At 54.8% G+C, this 17,361-nt stretch overlaps 4 protein-coding genes across 4 annotated transcripts; 2 read left to right on the top strand and 2 right to left on the bottom strand.

Annotated features, from left to right (window-relative positions):
- Positions 1-9: 9 nt before the first annotated feature.
- Positions 10-1,366, top strand: B0T15DRAFT_491404 (cupin-like domain-containing protein; the record flags this gene model as incomplete). The annotated part of the gene is made up of 4 exons (XM_062866773.1): positions 10-260; positions 327-1,085; positions 1,154-1,213; positions 1,282-1,366. The coding sequence occupies 4 exons, from the start codon at positions 10-12 to the stop codon at positions 1,364-1,366; spliced, it is 1,155 nt and encodes a 384-aa protein (XP_062724632.1).
- On the bottom strand, positions 1,290-4,640 carry B0T15DRAFT_120921 (Spb1 C-terminal domain-containing protein). The gene is made up of 6 exons (XM_062861622.1): positions 4,356-4,640; positions 4,007-4,303; positions 3,672-3,951; positions 2,416-3,621; positions 2,028-2,362; positions 1,290-1,969 (listed from the first exon to the last, which is right to left on the bottom strand). Exons 1-6 carry the CDS (start codon positions 4,521-4,523, stop codon positions 1,751-1,753), a joined length of 2,505 nt encoding a protein of 834 aa, XP_062724631.1. The 5' UTR covers positions 4,524-4,640; the 3' UTR covers positions 1,290-1,750.
- A 224-nt stretch (positions 4,641-4,864) lies between these two features.
- B0T15DRAFT_120894 (WD40-repeat-containing domain protein) lies at positions 4,865-7,494 on the top strand. Its single transcript, XM_062861621.1, has 3 exons — positions 4,865-5,752; positions 5,811-5,921; positions 5,981-7,494. The coding sequence occupies exons 1-3, from the start codon at positions 5,098-5,100 to the stop codon at positions 7,462-7,464; spliced, it is 2,250 nt and encodes a 749-aa protein (XP_062724630.1). The 5' UTR covers positions 4,865-5,097; the 3' UTR covers positions 7,465-7,494.
- A 508-nt stretch (positions 7,495-8,002) lies between these two features.
- On the bottom strand, positions 8,003-9,661 carry B0T15DRAFT_491401 (uncharacterized protein; the record flags this gene model as incomplete). Its single annotated transcript, XM_062866772.1, has 4 exons — positions 8,003-8,275; positions 8,332-8,373; positions 8,436-9,227; positions 9,308-9,661. The coding sequence occupies 4 exons, from the start codon at positions 9,659-9,661 to the stop codon at positions 8,003-8,005; spliced, it is 1,461 nt and encodes a 486-aa protein (XP_062724629.1).
- Between the last annotated feature and the right edge of the window lie 7,700 nt (positions 9,662-17,361).

Here is a 17,361-nt window from a genome sequence, read left to right as displayed (position 1 = left end):
AAGATCACAATGGAGGACCAGAAAAGCCAGGATCCAGTAGAAGAGCTCATTATCAACTACAATGAGCTGAACAGTTCCGTCATCGAGGAGCTCAGCGAGGAGCCGAGTCCGCTCGAATTCATGAGATTTGTGGCCCGGAACACGCCGTTCGTCGTAAGAGGCGCAGCAGCCGACTGGCGAGCAACTCGCACATGGAATGTCAACTTCTTGAAGGAACTGCTCGACGATGAGGCCGTCAACGTTGCGGTCACGCCTGCTGGGTTTGCACACGCCAATCGCATATACAATGCAACTGGATGAACAAGAAAAACTAACTCTTCCCTCAGCAACGCCGACGCCCCAACCCCTTTCACCTCCCCTGACGGTACTACCACGCTAGTCTTCGCCAAACCCCACGAAGAAGACCAGCCCTTCGGCGCCTTCCTAGACTACCTCATCGCGCAGGAACAACACTCACGGCGCCTCCCCGCGTCGCAGGCCTCTTCTTCCCCATCACGCCGCACTCCAGCCCGAGCCCCCACCCGCAGAAGCGCAGAAGAGTCGCAGCGGGAAGAGATCCGCTACGCCCAGACCCAGAACGACAACCTCCGACACGAGTACCGCGCCCTGTTCGCGCACGTGCCGCCGTCCATCCCCTTCGCCCGCATCGCGCTGGCGCGCGAGCCCGAGGCGATCAACCTGTGGATCGGCAACTCGCACTCGGTGACGGCGCTGCACAAGGACAACTACGAGAACGTCTACGTGCAGATCGCCGGGCAGAAGCACTTTGTCCTGCTGCCGCCCGTGTGCCATGCTTGTGTGAACGAGACGGCGTTGAAGCCGGCTCATTACCGGAGGAGTAGCGTGGGCAGAAGATCCTCAGAGGGTGAGGACGAGCGGGACAGAAGGGAAGATGAGCAGGCGGGAGGAGGAAGTTTAGGAGGGGCAGGGCTAGAGTTAGTGGTGGAGGAGGGGGAGGAAGAGGTCCCCTTTGCGGTGTGGGATCCGGATACGCCCGAGGAGAACTCGACGCCGTATTCTGCGCTCGCGCAACCGATGAGGGTTACGTTGAACCCGGGGGACATGCTGTATCTGCCTTGCATGTGGTGGGTTGTCACGGCCTGCCTGACATATTTGATAGTTTAGAGAAAGAGCGGCTAACTGTGAGCGACAGGTATCACAAAGTTGCGCAGAGTTGCTCGCCTGAGGGGGTGTGCATCGCCGTCAACTACTGGTATGGAAGACCCGAAAGCTGCGCAGGTTTTTTGTTTACAGCTCACTGACCAGAATTTCAAACTCCAGGTATGACATGGACTTCACCGGACCTCTATATCCCTTGAGCACATTTGTCAGATCGGTATCTAATAGGAGAGACATGGCGCTCTAAGGGGTCTCACTGTAAAAGCAAACGTAACTAGAAGGGGAAGACGATAGAAAAGACGAATGCGGGATAGGAAATTGAATGAAAAGAGACAACGGGATAAGAAGCTTACCCACAAGCCGTCTATCGGATCTTTTGTGAGGAAGCTTGGTGGCCACGAAACCCTCTAGCCCGGCGCTCACCAGTCGGATCACCGAGTTTAAGGAAAACTGGCAACTCAGTTCGAGGTTGGAAACACTCGAACCCAGGCCTGCTGCGCAACAGTGAATCTTGAGAGATTCCTGCCTTGAGCCTCTGGTATTGTATTCCAATTCCAAACAGCTGAGCGTTTTGGCCCGCATGACCTATAATAATGCCCCTTGAATGCGCTCTCCAATTCTCTTGGCGCATCTACTTTTTCTTCTTCGAAATCCTCTTCAGCGCCCGCATCTCCTTCTTCATACGCGGGTCCACCATCTTATACCTGCCCTTGACGCCCCTAGGTCTGCCGGAGATACCGCGGTTCGCGCCGGCAGCCTTGACCACCTTGACAGGCTGTCTACGCTTCTTCCGCGCAGCTGCAGAGAGCAGCTTGGCGATGCTAGTGGCCTTCTCCTTCTCAGACATGCCCTGCACCGCTGGTCAGCATACAACGTCCAACAAAGCGTGTGTGGAGCGGGAGACAAACCTCATCCCCAGCCAGCAAATCCGCCTTCTTCTTGAGCTTCTCGAGGCGTTGCGCCTGCTTGAGCTTCTTCCTGGCCCGCGCCTCAGCGACCTTCTTGATCGGTCGGGCATTGTAGGCCCGGAGCTTCTCCTTGATCGCCGCCGCCGCCTCCTTGGTGATGGGTTTCTGCGGCTTGTCATGCTTGCTCTCGTCGTCTATGAACCAGTCGGGCAACCCGTCGCGGTCCTTGAAGGCATACTTGTTGTAACCTTCGTCGATGAGGTCGTAGGCTGACTTCTCGCCACGAGCCAGCTGGTGAGCGAGTGTCATGGCTTCGGCAGTGATGATGTCGATGTCTATTGGCATGTTAGCCGCCGTATGAATTAGCCTCCGGACGGATCAGACTTACTGGGCCTGCCATCCTTCGTCTTCTTTTCCGTTTCCTCCCAATCGTCATCGTCATTCTCTTTCCGTTTGAGAACCTCAAAGTCACCATTCCCTTCCTCATGCTTGGATTTGGATTTCTCCCTCCGAAGCTTCTTTTGCTCCTCAATCGTTGGCACATCGTCTTCCGAGGCATCCTCAGCGTCGGGCATTGCCTCATCCCCGCTCGTCTCCTCTTCTGGAACATCCAGCAATCCGGGGATACTCTGGAAGATATCCTGGCTGAAGAAGCCGCGGGCCCGCTTAGAGAGGTCAGTCCCATCCTGCTGCGTGTTCGCAAGATCCCGCAGAAGCGGCTTGCTAGTGTCCCCGCGCTCCTCCGCATCCGAATCGTCGCTGCTGTCTTCCTCAAGCTCCTCATCGTCGTCGTCGTCGATAGCGCCCCCTTCGTCAGCTGAGACGCCCTCCCACTCCTCGTCGTCGTGTTCCTGCCTCGCCTTCTTGGCTCGGTACTTCGCGTCGGCTGCCGCCTTCCTCTCTCTGTACTGATCGTACATGCTGTCGAGTTCCCGCTCGAGCCGGTCCGCTTCCTCGTCACTCTCATCGTCGGTCTCGCCTGACGACCCAATTCCAGGGTCCCGGTCCTTCTTCGCCTCCGCCTCGGCAAGCATGGCCATCTTGCCCTTGGCTATCCTGCGCAGCGCCTCCGTCTGGTCGATCGTCTTGAGTCGGAACATGGCACCTTCGCCCCTTGGACCCTCCTGTTCCATGCCGATGTCCATGGGCGTTGTCATATGCATCTGCATGCGCACAATCTCCTTCTGCTTCCTTTCATTCTCTTTCCGCCTCTCGCGCTTCTTCTTGACTGACTCCTTCTCCTTTATCCTCTGCAGCTCTTCCTGGATCTTGAGCTCCTCGTCCATATTCTCCACCTCTGCCACCTCTTCTACGACCGGAGCCGTGGTGGTCTTCTTGGTAGGGAACCCGAAGATCTCCCGAACCCTCAGTCGCCATTTCAGAAGGAGCTTGAAGTCTTTCCTTCCGAGAACCTTCAAGTCGGCGCAGCAGGCACGAATCTCGTCAGTCGTTTCCGGTAACCTATCCAGCGCGGCCAGCGCTACGTCGCCGTTTTGGGCTTGCTCAAACGTCAAGCGGTTGTATTGACCGAGGATAGCAATCGGGTCAGTCGTCTGAATGAACTCGCTGGCGGGGATCTCTTTGTATTGTATATCTGCGTCGAGGTCAGCACTGCCAAGCCGTGAACAGGCACAGGATGCGCACAATCTCCCTCCTCATAACCCTCTCTCTTCCTCTTCTTCACCTCCGGATTGTACACCTTGGCCTCGTTGTTCGGCGCCGGGTCCTTCAGATCCTCGAACACGGAGCGAGGATCGAGCAGGCGCGGATCAATGCGCTTAGGGGCCTTGAAGTCGCGGCAGACCACGAAAATCTCGGCCGAGACATTACGCGAGGACGGCGGCTTTGTCGCCTCAACTTTTGTAAAGAGCTGGTTCAGGACCCATAGCAGGGAGTTGTAGTCCTTGGACCTGAAGACTTTGGTCTGCCGAGATATCAGTATTGTCCGGCCCTTTTAGCCAACTGTCCAAAAAACATACCACAAAGGTTCCTCCCTCGATCAGAAATTCGGTGGCAAGCTTCAAGGAATGGAGCGCCAGCTCGGCTTGGTTGTACGAATCCTGTACCCAGGCTGTACCGACGTTGGGAGCGCCGTCATGGAGCACACAGTCGGCCTTCCACGTCTTCAGGTGTTGGCGGATGGTCGCCCGACACTTCTCGGTCGTGATGTCGCTCTGAAAGGTGATGACCTTGGGGATCGGCTTGATCGGGGCGAGATCGACGCCAATGATGATGCTGTCCTTGGGCATTGTCTCGGCGCATACTTGACACCATGACTGATTGTGTCAGTATTCTCCAAAGGCCACTGTTACCACAACTCCGACTTACTCCGGGCGCCGCGCACAGATCCAGCACCACCTTGCTCTTCTCGAGGAAGCCATATTTCTTGTTGAGCTGGATCAGCTTGAAGGCGGCACGGGCGCGGTATCCCTTCTCCTTGGCAAGTTTGTACCACTTGTCGAGACGGCCCTTGCCGTGCTTCTTCTGGATCGCCATGAGGCCTGGTTGGCGGCTACTGTGCCTGACGTGATCGGACCCTCGAGGTATCGATGGGGACCTTGTACTTGTACAATATGTGGGCAACGGCCTCGAACCTGCAGCCGCCGATTTTTTTGGTGGAGATACAGCGACGATAAGCGATAAGCCTGTGATCGAAGCGGCGCCGCTCTTGGCGTTAACTGGCGGGGCAGCATCAGTGTGAATTGGCCCTGGCTGATTGGCCGGACACGTGAGCTCCAGCTCAGGCCGGCTTCTGATAGGCGGCTCAGTCCCAACCACTTAAAACCCCCTTGCTGTCAGCGCGTCATCGCACCGCGGAGCGCGTCTGAGAAGCAGTTCCTTAAGCGACGCGGGCAACGGCGGGCATGCCGCAAACCCCCCTCCACCACCAGCCTACTTACTTATTCACCGTTTGTGAAGTGTGTGATATGTTTCTCGTTCCTTGGCTGTAGCAGGCGATCTTTGTGGGAGTCATCGGTCGACAATAAGCAATACACGCCTCCTATTGTTTACTTTTGTGTCTATAGCCGCGGCACAGCATCGATTGGGGCCCTGGGCGCAGTCATCGGTCATGTCGGAAAAGATGCCGTCCTCCGGAACCAAGCGGTCGGCGGCCCCGAGCGCCAGTCTACCCTCGTCTCCTCCGAGGCTGCCCCCGAGCCGGGGCAAGGAGCGGAGGAACCCGTCGATTACGCCTCGGAAATTCCAGCGCTTCTTCACTCCACGATCCCGTGTGTCGTCCAAGCCAAGCGCTGCCCGGAAGGCCCTCTGCGATCTCACTGCCCCGGCTCTTAACCGGTGCCAGACACCTTCGAGCCCGCTCAAGGCCGTCTCGGATGACCTCAGCGCCGATGGCTTACCCCATCTCCAGGATGCCCACCGCGGGAAGCGGCGAAAGGTCCAGCTTGTTACTCCGGAAAAGTCCGCGAGCCATTTACCCTTGTCGCCGAACCCGTCTCCCCTACTGCCGACGCCGGACTTCAGACCACGTTTGAGGAGTCCGATGCGGTCCGTGATAACACGCCACGCTGTGCAGCACGGAGTCCTCGCGGATGATGATGTCTCCGGTAGCGAAGAAGACGATGACGAGTACCCTGTAATCACGCCACTACCAACCAAGCCGCCTGTGCCGCTATATCGCCGGGGACTGGGCGCCCAGCTTGTGCAGAGGATGACAGGCGCCATGCGTTATGCCAGTGAGCGAGCACTGGAGTGTCCTGTTACTGGTAGACATCCCCGTCCATTCTCGGTGCTGTGAGGTTATCATTGCTAACGCTGTCCTAGATTGGAGGACGGAGACCGCCAATTTCATCAGCCGGCCTGATGAGGCGCATTTCTCATCGAGCCATGAGGGCGCCCCACGTGCGATACCCTTCTGCACGACCACCTGTCATAGTGAGTGCCGCGAGCTCAACCTACTTTCCGTTGCTGTCCCGTCGGCTAACAACCTGTAGATAGTAGTCTTGTCGCGGTGGGCGATGAAGAAGGCTATGTACGACTGCTGGACTCCAACAGAGAGTTCTCAAAAATCCACCTGTCTTTCCAAGTTCACGGGAACGCCATCATTGACCTGGCCTTCTCCGAGGACGATCTCCTGTTGGCTACCGCATCCGGCGACCAGACGGCCAAAGTAGTTGACATGATGACGCAGCAGCCCGTCTCAATTCTCAGCCATCACACAGCATCCCTGAAGCAAGTGAGGTTCCAACCGGGCCGGGGCCAAGGCTGCGTCCTCGCAACCTCTGGCCGTGACGGCAGCGTGCAAATATGGGACCTTCGGTGTCGCGGCGGGCCCGTCCAGGATGTTCCAATCGTTTCCGAGGCTGGTCTTCATCACCGTTTGCCAAAGCCGCTGAACCCAGGCTGTGTAGTTAACAGCATCTACGGCGCCCATGCACGAACAACGCGGCAGGCAAAGGTCCAGACAACCAACTCCGCGTCCGGTGACGTTGCTCGCCTCGGCGAAGTTCCCGGCCGAGTCGGCGAGGTATCCGTCACAGCGCTGCAGTTTCTGCCCCCCGGACGAGAGCACCTTCTTCTCTCCGCCTGCGAGGCCGACGCCAGCGTCAAGCTCTGGGATATCCGGGCCGTGCATACCAGTCGGCACCACAAAGCTGCCACGCCCGTGTCCTTCACGGCTCCACCTCCAAGCCATGTCGCCTTCCGCCCCTTTGGTATCTGCTCCATGGCCCTCGGTGGGGATGGCACGCGCCTTTACACGCTCTGCAAAGACAACACAGTCTACGCCTACAGCACCGCCCACCTGGTCCTCGGCCACGCAACGGAACTCACCCCTGCCCGCCCTGGTGCTGAGCCTCCGCGGAGGAGACACCACCCCCATGGCACCGCCCACGAAGGGCTTGGTCCGCTCTACGGCTTCCGCCACCCTCTCTTCCACGCCACGAGTTTCTACGTCAAGGCCGCCATCCGCCGCGCAGCCGACGGCCGCTCGGAGCTGCTAGCGGTCGGCAGCTCCGACGGCGCAGCCGTCCTCTTCCCCACGGACGAGCGCTACATCAAGCACGCTTGGACATCGCCGAATATCGAGCAAGAGGCCTACTACGTCGGTGCCACCACCGCCATGCTCGAGGAGACCCCTAGCCCCTCGCTCGCGCAGCGTCCCGGCGCGCCGACGACGCTGACGCCCACGAACAGCATGAGCAACCTGTTCTCATTGCGCCACTCGGATTGTCCCGTGCCTGTCGTGCGCCGGGGGACGCCACTGGTGCGCGGCCATTCTAAGGAGGTCGGGGCAGTGGCCTGGACGAGCGACGGCAAGCTGGTTACCGTGGGGGACGACTTTCTTGTGCGATGCTGGAGCGAAGACACAGAGAAGGCGACTGATCTCCGGGAGGGCGGGGAGACGGGGGGCCGGAGATGGGGTTATGGGTGGGCGGATGTTGGGGATCAGTGGTCGGGCGATACGGATGATTGGTGAGGGTCTGGTCATCATTACCTTACGCCCGTTTGGGGCATGTTCTTTCATTGTGCATGGGTTTAGAGCATGGGGAGGCATTGCCTGCTCTGGATGAATGGGTACATATACCCCGTGTTGGATTGCATCTGGTTTTGGCGGGTTTCGCCCAAGATGGTGTAGCGTAGGCGCTTGGCTTGGGTCTGTCTACCAGCAGACATGCATAACCATGGAATAGGAGTTACGGCGCATAGGGACTGTTTCATGTCCCGTCAGTAGCGATACAGGACGGCGGTGTCCCTCTACGACAAAGAATACTTAGCCACAAGTCCGACTTGTGTCAGCGCGCAGCGTTTGTCAGATCTTCGAGCGGTTGTTTTGAGTGTCCGGCATCCTTAACCCCTATGACATGCAAATTACAGAAGATTGGCGCTCAAGAGAAGCATTCAGTGTTGACGTCAATGGTCTATCATAGCATACGCTGGGTATCCCGAGATCATCTATGACCCAAACAAGCAAAACGATGGAAAAGGCCCGGCATGTTTCAACCGAGGCAAGAACGCTATACCGCACTCCTGTCAGCCCCAGCAGGGCCGCGCTCCTTGTCGTCCGCGTCTTCTTCCTGGCTCTCGTGATTGACGAACAGGAATGACATGAACACAACCCCCGCTCCTACCCAGTATACCCAGCTTGAATACTGAGAGTACTGGATCATCTCGCCAATCAGTGACAAGGGAATATTCAGGGACAAGCCGACCGTGACAACGAGCGGCGTCGTGAGCAGCATTGCGTATGCCCACAGGATGTCGCTGAAGAAGGAAGCAGCAGAGTTCATCTAAAATCAAGTTAATACGCTCCCCAGGACTGTGCTTGTTGCCATGGGTGTCTTACCGCGATGATCACCCAGACTCTACCCGTCGGCGGCAGTTCGAACTGCACGGTTGAGTCAGCACACACGCGCGTAAGCTGTAAGTTAGTCGAAGGGGAAAACTCACCGGTTCAATGCCGGTGAAATGTAGGATGAAGAACCCCGGCCACAGCAATACCACGTTGAACAAGCCCACGAGGCCGAAGAACAAGGGCATGTTCACCCTATCCTCATTTCCCACCCTCCTTTTCATGACGGTGACGTAGACACCGTATATTATGGCGCTAAAGAACGCCATGGCATCCCCAATTGCAATCTGCGCCGTCGACTTGTGCGGAAAGCTGCCGCGATTATCATCGTTGGCCCCCGACAGATCAACCGAGGAAATGAGTATGACCCCGGTCAAAGACGCGAGCACCCCTATCAGCTTCCGCACCGTAAAGCTCTCGACCCTCGTGAGAGCGCAGAATATGAGCGTCCATATGCTGCTCGTCGACGTCAGGATGGTCACACTGCCGACGCTGGTATATTCGAGGCACGCCGAGGCGAAGTAGTTGGCGGCAAACCACAGCATCGAGAACTCGAGACTGAGCCGCGCCGTCTCACCCAAGCCGAGCTTCTCTTCCTTGCGTGGCGAGTCCAGCGCCTCCAGACTGCCCTCATCATCGACGAGCAACCGCTCCCCGGCGGCGGCATCCTCGTCCCTGCTGCCCTCCTCCGCTTCATCATCTCGCGTCTTGAGTGGCACCAACCCGAACCGCCGGCCCCGCCACATCGCCAGCGCGCCAGCCACCAACGGATCCGTCCCATTCTGCATGGCGTATCGTATCGTAATCGGGATAAGCGAGACGGCAAAGCACGAGGTGTTGACGTAGACGAGGAAGAACGGCTTGTTGTATGTCCCGTCGGAGAAGATATACTGCAAAAACAATTGTTGGGGTCAGCCCGTCTGTTCCATCCTTCCCAGCCATCCCTTTCCTTCCGGGGATTCACACGCACACTCGCCAAGAAGTTTGACAGCGTCCATAGAAACACGACCACAAGCAATAGCGCAATGCCGAGAGTGCGACGCGCAACCCCGGCCAGACCGAGCGTTTCCCTAATATTAGCGCCACTGCTGGACGACGCTGCTGACCTTGAGTCTGTTGTTCGGTCGGAGGACGGAGACCGGGAGAGCATGGGTCCTGCTTCTGCTGCTGCGAGCATGGCTGCTGTGACGGAATGCGACCTGCGCCTGGAAGAAGCAGAAGAAGAAGTAACTGGCGGGTTGTAGGTGTTGTGATGGCTTGTATGTCCCGTGTCTTTCTGCTCGGGCGCCAGATCGCCTGGTAGGAGCGGTTCGACGGGTGCCATGTCGTAGCGTGGTATCTCCCTCGATAGCGCTAGGTCGGCGGGAAGGATGACCGGGAAGTGTGATGTAGGCGTCTGCGTGTACTTATGTATAGGTTTACTTTCTCGAGTCTGAAGGAACGAACGGAGGCGGCCCGGCGAACGGAGAGGAGGGGTTCTGCATCCTACGGGTGGTGAATTCCAAGGAGAAGGCCGAGGGTTCGGCGAGGTATCGACGGACGCCAGCTTTGGAGAGAGGTAGTGGATTTGAATGAAGAAACGAACTGAAAAGTCAAAGGGGTGGAGGGAGCGAAAGAAAGGGTCGCAGCCACTGTCACAGCAGCCTGAGCAGCGTGTGAATGACTGTGGAGTTGCAACGCCGGACTTGGGATATTGGTGCATGCGACGGAGAGACAGGGCAGTCGCCAAGCCCGCCCCTGACCAGGATATTCCAGAATCAGGGTTAGGGCTGTAGCTGGACGTGCCACCGGTTGAATCTCATTTCCAAGCTCAGCAAACTTATATAAATACTAGTACTTGCATATAAAGTACTATGCCAGTAGGTGAATGCTATATTAATATATTTAAAAGAAGGAATAAAATAGATATAAGCTATTATTATATATATATATATATATATATTCTCCTACTCCGCTATGCCTAGCTATTTACAAGGCGCGCCGGACCCTCTACTGCTATGTACAAAGGAAAAACCGTACCGTTTAGGCCGGGTGAAAACCTTCATCAAAAATAATAGGAAAGACATGGTTCCAGTGATACACACTGCTGCAAGTAAAGAAAAAGGCCTTGGGAAGGCCTTGGGCCAACGGCTAGTAGGGTGCTAGCCCAGCTAAGCCGTGGCCACGAGTGTGGTTAGCCGAGCTCCCTGGCTTCCAGTTCCTGATCTAGGTTCTGGGCGAGCCTGTATTCCCCTAGCCGGCCCGAGTTCATCAGCCAACCCAGTACCTTCTTCAGAAGTCTTCGGTTCTGGTAGCCTAGGCCCTGTAAAACAAGGCTAAGGTCCCAGTGGGTGCGTATTAGTTGCCTAGGCCAGATTCTTAGTATAGGTGGTATAGAGCACTAAACTACTAGGTGCTCCACTGTCTCCCGGCCTTCCCCGCATTCGCAATAGGGGGTAGGCTGGTTACGGGCCTTTTGTTTAAAAAGGAAGTCCCGTAGGCCTATAGCCTCCGTACGGGCCTGTACTAGTAGGGAGCTCTTAGCCTTGTGTCACGAGGGCCGTCATTCAAGGCCAGGGTCAAGCCTCTGGTGGTAAACTGACTGCATTGCAAGAATATTGAACTTGCAGGAGGAAAGGAATCCTCGAAGACTGCAAGGTGCGAAGAAGTCTAAATACAGGATGTGGAGCATGTGCCCAGATGTGGAAGGTGGGGCACCAACCAGGTTGACCAATCAATGGCCTATGCCATGGTACGGTGGGTTCCACCGTCACACCTTGTAAGGCCTTGGTGTTTCCGTAGGCCTTGGTTTGTGAAGAGAACTGTTGGTAGGCCTTCGTCGGCTAGCCTGGTTGGCTGTCCCTGGACCTAGGTTTTCCACCTGGCCTCCCAAGCTCTTAATAATGCCCAGTCATCCTGGGTCTTAGCCAATGGTGGGCCCAAGGCTTTAGCCTGGGCGTTCCATTCGGCCACTATAGCCGAGGCCTTTTCGACGTCTATTGGCTTTTCTGGGCTCCGGGGCCGGCCCCGTAGCCTCCGGAACCTTCGTTGGAGCCTGTTGCAAGCCCCTTGGCCTTGAAGTCCTTAGATTATCACTCTACAAACGTGCTACCTAAGCGTAATCGCGAAGATCCGCCTTATAGAGGTAATCTAATCAGAGAGGCAAGGCCAAACCTCTCTACCGGACCAAGCATAATAATACTAGGCCACGGGACTCCAAGGTTTGCATCTTAAGCCCTCCACAAAAGGCACAATACTTCCTCCCTCTTGGATGACCGACACGCGCGTCCGTCCTCTCCGGCCGGCTATACTACTCCTTCAGAGCTATGAGTTCCTTGTAGCGGCGACACCATACATTTGATCTCCAGCTATAGTACTCTCTAGTACGTCCTGTCGGCGGTTTCCTCCTCTATCGTACGCCTCTAGCTAAGGGAGCATACTCCCCGCCGCATACGATATTCCTATGGGTCCCTCGCCGAGGGAATAGCTATATCTCTCCTATGGCCTGGGTGCGAGCCAGGGCCATACTTCCGTCATCTTCCTCTCGGTCTAGTATAGCCGCCACGGCCTATCTTCCGCCAGGTGCAACCCTGACTTCCAGCTTCCCGTTGCCTTACTAGGTCTCCCTCACAAGGCCGACCGTGTCTTGCAGCAGGCCGTTGTATGAGCTGCCACGCCGGCATAGCTTGCTCGGTCGCTCTGCTACTAACCTGCCCTGATCCACCTGCCTTGCCTCCTATCCTCAGATCCAACTATAGTGTTACAAAGGGCGAAGTACCTCGCAAGAGGGCCCGGCCGCCCGTGTTGCCTCCCTTAACGAGCCCGTATTCCCTCTCTCTCCTGCTCTTATAGTTGGTCGTACGATCGGTCGGCGATGCCGGCTTTTGCTCTATATCCTCGTCGCTGTACGACTAGCCCTCTAGCGTTCGTTGTAGGCGCCCTTAGAACCGGGTAGGGCCAGGGATGCCCTATCTCTTCTTCAAAACGTCGAAAGAGTCGGGTGGTTTTCGTACCCAATGTCCCCCTAGTCTTGTAAACTTGTTGCAGGTAGATTGTCGTGGTTGTCGTCAATGGTGGTCGTCGTGCGGGGTAGTGCGGGATTTTCGGTGCACTCGAAAATCCTTACTTTCTTGTCGCGAAAACCAGCAATCCGACAGCCACACGGCCGCGTAGAAGCTGCGCGTCGCTGCAACCCCTTGGAATCGAAAGAACAGATCGCAAAGGACCTAATTCCCGATTTTTGCGATGCCCGGCCGCCCGCGTAGGCGGCCCCCGATGTTTGTTCACCGGGAAGGGTAGTTGATATATATATTACCCTACTTAGAAGTCGAATTTATGATCTTCTTGATAGAATAGCCTAAGTGAGGCACAAGTCACGTGACCCACAAATTGGGAAATATATTATAATTCTAGGTCAGCTACTGTGATGACTAGATGCAATTAAATAAGGTCAAGCTAGCTGTTGTTGTCATTCTATTTCGTGAATCTAAGGTTGAGGAAAGGAAAGAGAAGTTCTGAGTCAGTAGCTCAAAGCATTATAGGAAGATATTCCTAATTTATGGGTCATATGACCGGTGCTCCACAATAGCCATCAATTAGAGAGGTCGTGTGTCACGAATTAACCAACAGCAGGCTACAAGGCAGACAGCCGCATGTGGGGACATGGGGGCGTCCCGAGCTAATCATTTGGACAACTAGGCGGACCAGTCAGAGACAGGCAAAGGTGCTAAGGTGCCAATGTCGCTGAGCACTCTGCAGGATGTAAGCGATCAGAGTGATCAGGGGCATATCACGATAAGCACCTGGGTGCTCATCTGAATTGAAGCACTAAGCGCCCAAGAAGATAGCTAGTATATAGTCACTCGTTCTGGAGGACTCTGGGAGTTCTCTAGTGAGCAATACAAGCAGTAAGGTAGCCCTATATTACTATATAGACATTGCGACTTGCATTGTTGTGAACCTTTTGGCTTCACCGAGACCTACAGTCCGACTAGCAGATACCTTCGACCGGCGAACCCTTTCAGAGGCAGGACTGCCTATGGTTTCATCATACATTGCTCACTCCCTTTAACTCTATCACGGTTCAGATCGAAGGTAATATTGACTATTATAGCGCCTTAGATATCTAGCACCCTAGGATCTCAGGGCCAGACCACAACCATATAGTAGATGCAGTAGGTTATCGAAACCCTTAATATAAGGATTGCCTAGCTTAAGGCTCAGAATGACAATACTCAGGTCCTTAAGACTCAACGACAAGATCGCCTAGCTCGAGGCCGAGAACAGCAATATATAGTAATTTGTCAACAAGGCCTATAACGGCAAGCCTAAAGATAAGGCTAAACTCGAAGTACCCCCTAAGTACGGAGGTGACAAAGAAGGATTTACTAGATTCCTTATAATTATAAGGGCCTACCTTAAGTACTACCCGGACAAGTTTATAGACGAATCTACTAAAGTTATATTTATCTCCTTACGGCTTGAGGAGAGGGTACTTCGATAGTTTAAACCTACCCTTAAGGATTGGCTAACTAATAGTATAGACGTTTAGAACGACTTCACTATTGAAATTTTCAAGTCGTACGACAAATTTAAGCAGGAAATCCAAAAGATATTCGGAGACTATAATAAGAAGTTTTATATATAGGAGCGACTTATATACCTAAGGTAGATAAAGTCGGTGGCTACCTATATTATATAGTTCTGCTAGGATTTACTTTAGTATAAGATTAATAATAAAGGTCTTATATAGTTATTCTATAATAGCTTAAAAGAAGAAGTCAAGGATAAACTATACTAAAAGGACTAACCCGATGCGCTTAACGAATATATTGCTATAGCCATCTATATTAACGACCGAATTTATACCAGGCATTAGTAGTATAAGGGATATAGAATATAGCCTATATTCGTTAAAGCTAATGATAAGAAAAAGTGATAGTACCCTAGTATATTATATAGCACCTACGCTAGTCCGATAGACATAGATACTACCTAGCGTAAAGATGTCACGAATTAACCAACGGCAGGCTGCAGGGCAGACGGCCGTATGTGGGGACGCGGGGGCGTCCCGAGCCAATCATTTGGACAACTAGGCGGACCAGTCAGAGACAGGCAAAGGTGCTAAGGTGCCAATACCGCTGAGCACTCTGCAGGATGTAAGCGATCAGAGTGATCAGGGGCATATCACGATGAGCACCTGGGTGCTCATCGAATCGAAGTACTGAGCACCCAAGAAGATAGCTAGTATATAGTCACTCGTTCTGGAGGACTCTGGGAGTTCTCCAGTGAGCAATATTACAAGCAATAGCCCATACCTATTGTGCAGACATTGCGGCAAGCATTGTTGTGAACCTTTTGGCTTCACCGAGACCTACAGTCCGACCAGCAGTTACCTTCGACCGGCGAACCCTTTCAGAGGCAGGACTGCCTGTGGTTTCGTCACACGTTGCTCACTCCCTTTGACTCTGTCACGGTTCAGATCGAAGGTACCACCGACCATCATGGCGCCCCAGACACCTAGCACCCCGGAATCCCAGAGCCAGGCCGCAACCATGCGACAGATGCAGCAGGCTCTCGAGACTCTCAACGCCAAAATCGCCCAGCTTGAGGCCGAAAACGGCCATATGCAACAGCTCGTCAACGAGGCCTACAACGGCAAGCCCAAGGACAAAGCCAAACTCGAAGCACCCCCCAAGTACGGAGGCGACAAAGAAGGACTCGCTGGATTCCTTACATCCATGAGGGCCTACCTCAAGTACTACCCGGACAAGTTTGCGGACGAATCCGCCAAAGTCATGTTCATCTCCTCGCGGCTCGAGGGGAAGGCACTTCGATGGTTTGAACCCACCCTTAAGGATTGGCTAACCAACAGTGCGGACGCTCAGGACGATTTCACCATTGAAATTTTCAAATCATACGACAAATTTGAACAGGAAATCCAGAAGGTGTTCGGAGACCATGATGAGAAGCTCCACGCGCAGGAGCGACTCGCACGCCTGAGGCAGACAAAGTCGGCGGCTGCCTACGCCATGCAGTTCCGCCAGGATTCACTTCGGTGCGAGATCAATGACGAAGGTCTTATGCAGTTGTTCTACGATGGCTTGAAGGAAGAAGTCAAGGATGAACTGTATCAAAAGGACCGACCCGACACGCTTGACGAATATATCGCCATGGCTATCCGCATTGACGACCGGATTTATGCCAGGCGCCAGCAGCGCAAGGGACGCGGAACGCAGCCTACATTCGTCAAGGCAAACGACAAAAAGAAGCGACAGTACCCCAGCACGTCGCATGGCACCCACGCTGGTCCAATGGACGTGGACGCCACCCAGCGTGAGGATAAAGGACGGAAGGACAAGTCCCAGGCCACCTGTTTCAATTGCGGCAAGAAAGGGCACTTCAAGCGGGAGTGCCGCAGCAAGAAGAACTGGAAGCAGGTGCCCGGCAAGGAAAATGCCACGATCGACAAGTCAACCCGCGTGGTTGAAGTGGCTGCGGCAAGCTACACCGAGGATGACTTCGACGACGCAGTTGACCGAGGCATGGCTGAAGGAAGCATCGATGACTCCTCTCGGTCAGGAAGCAATAGCCCCCACGTTACGTTCGAAGAACCCATCACAGGCTACGACATTGCCGCCGCCGCAGCATCACAACTCGCAGAAGGTTGGGGATTCCAGTTGACCCAGAATGAAGAAGGTCAATGGAGGACACGACAATCGGACAACGAACCCGTTGGCCCGAACCCCATCTTTCTCGCCCAGCGCCTTCAGGAGGCTGAAGAGGAACAAGCCGAGCTTCGAACAATTACCCGAAGACTCGCAGAAGAAAAGGCTCAGGCCATGAGCCAACTAGAATTCGTCAAGGCCAAGTTGGTCAGGGTCCAGGAAGAGCACCACTCGAACTTGTGGGATGGACCAGCACAGGACCTAAGCCAGGGCAGGGGGAATAATGGAATCAAGAACCCCGAGGCTGAATACCAGAAGGCCCAGAACCAGCGAAGACTCAAGGGGCAGGAACCACAAGATTGGGACACTTTTTGGAATAAGAAGCCGTACAACGGCGTCGGGGACAGCAACGCGGTACGCATCTGGATTGGATTCGGCCCGCGCTACGAACCCCACGAACAAGACGCACTTCGACTCCAACCCCAGCGATACGACCACGTCTACGTCCCATGGTTCCAGTGCATCGCGCACGAATGCCGATACCATTTTCGATCAAAATTCGACAACGACTTTTGGCCCGACAGGCCTACCGACCAAAACGGAGAACCTCGACCAGTCCCGTGGGTTTGGGACGCAGGGACCGGCGCCGACCAGTCCCTATGGAAGGTCGAAAGGACCAACGCATACGACAGAATCAGGGTGACACCGCGAAGAACCCAGCCAGAAGACTGCCAGCGGTGGCCCAATAGCACTCGACAGTGCAAGAGCCAGGATTGCTTAATCCATATGCAAGCGAAGCTCCAAGAACATCACGAACGCAAGACACATACACGAAGATGGATGACGCCTCGCGAACGACGAGAGGAAGGAAGAAGAGCCAACGAAATTCGACAATTATTCGAAGAACTCCCGAGACTTGGACCGCAGGACGGCAACCAAGAGGCACAGGAGGATGGGGACGCCTATCCAGACGCCAGGACGGAGTTGGGAAACGGCTCAGGGCCCTCCGAGGGGCCCGGAAACCACTAAATCCATCACAACAACGACAGATCCGCGGGTGCAGGAAGAACCACGCAAGGAAAAGGATCTACGACCTCCCAGCGAGCAAAAAGGAAGCCGCTGCGATTCAGAACGACAAGCCCGATGACAGAATCTGGGTTATGGCATACTGGAAAGGATTCCAAACATTGGCACTGGTAGATGGAGGATCTCAGGTCGACCTCATCTCGCCAACACTTGTCAATCGACTTAGGATCCCGTGGAGGATCAAGAAGAAACAGCACATCGTTAAAGGACCATTCGACACCCAATGGGTACGACGGGAAACGGAACCACTTGAGATCACGGTGGAAGGGAAAACCACCAGAGTGGTGTTTGA

The sequence above is a fragment of the Chaetomium strumarium genome, assembly GCF_033439665.1.
Source record: "Chaetomium strumarium strain CBS 333.67 chromosome Unknown B0T15scaffold_2, whole genome shotgun sequence".
In the NCBI taxonomy this organism is placed as follows: Eukaryota; Fungi; Ascomycota; class Sordariomycetes; order Sordariales; family Chaetomiaceae; genus Chaetomium; species Chaetomium strumarium.
This window is presented reverse-complemented; position numbering and strand designations above follow the sequence as displayed.

Coding starts and splice junctions, on each gene's coding strand:
- B0T15DRAFT_120921 (XM_062861622.1), bottom strand. CDS start 4,523: ATGGCGATCCAGAAGAAGCACGGCAAGGGCCGTCTCGACAAGTGGTAC. Junction 3,952..4,006: donor TCGAGGGAGGAACCTTTGTG/GTATGTTTTTTG, acceptor ATATCTCGGCAG/ACCAAAGTCTTCAGGTCCAA. Junction 2,363..2,415: donor GACGAAGGATGGCAGGCCCA/GTAAGTCTGATC, acceptor ACATGCCAATAG/ACATCGACATCATCACTGCC.
- B0T15DRAFT_120894 (XM_062861621.1), top strand. CDS start 5,098: ATGTCGGAAAAGATGCCGTCCTCCGGAACCAAGCGGTCGGCGGCCCCG. Junction 5,753..5,810: donor ACTGGAGTGTCCTGTTACTG/GTAGACATCCCC, acceptor ACGCTGTCCTAG/ATTGGAGGACGGAGACCGCC. Junction 5,922..5,980: donor CTGCACGACCACCTGTCATA/GTGAGTGCCGCG, acceptor AACAACCTGTAG/ATAGTAGTCTTGTCGCGGTG.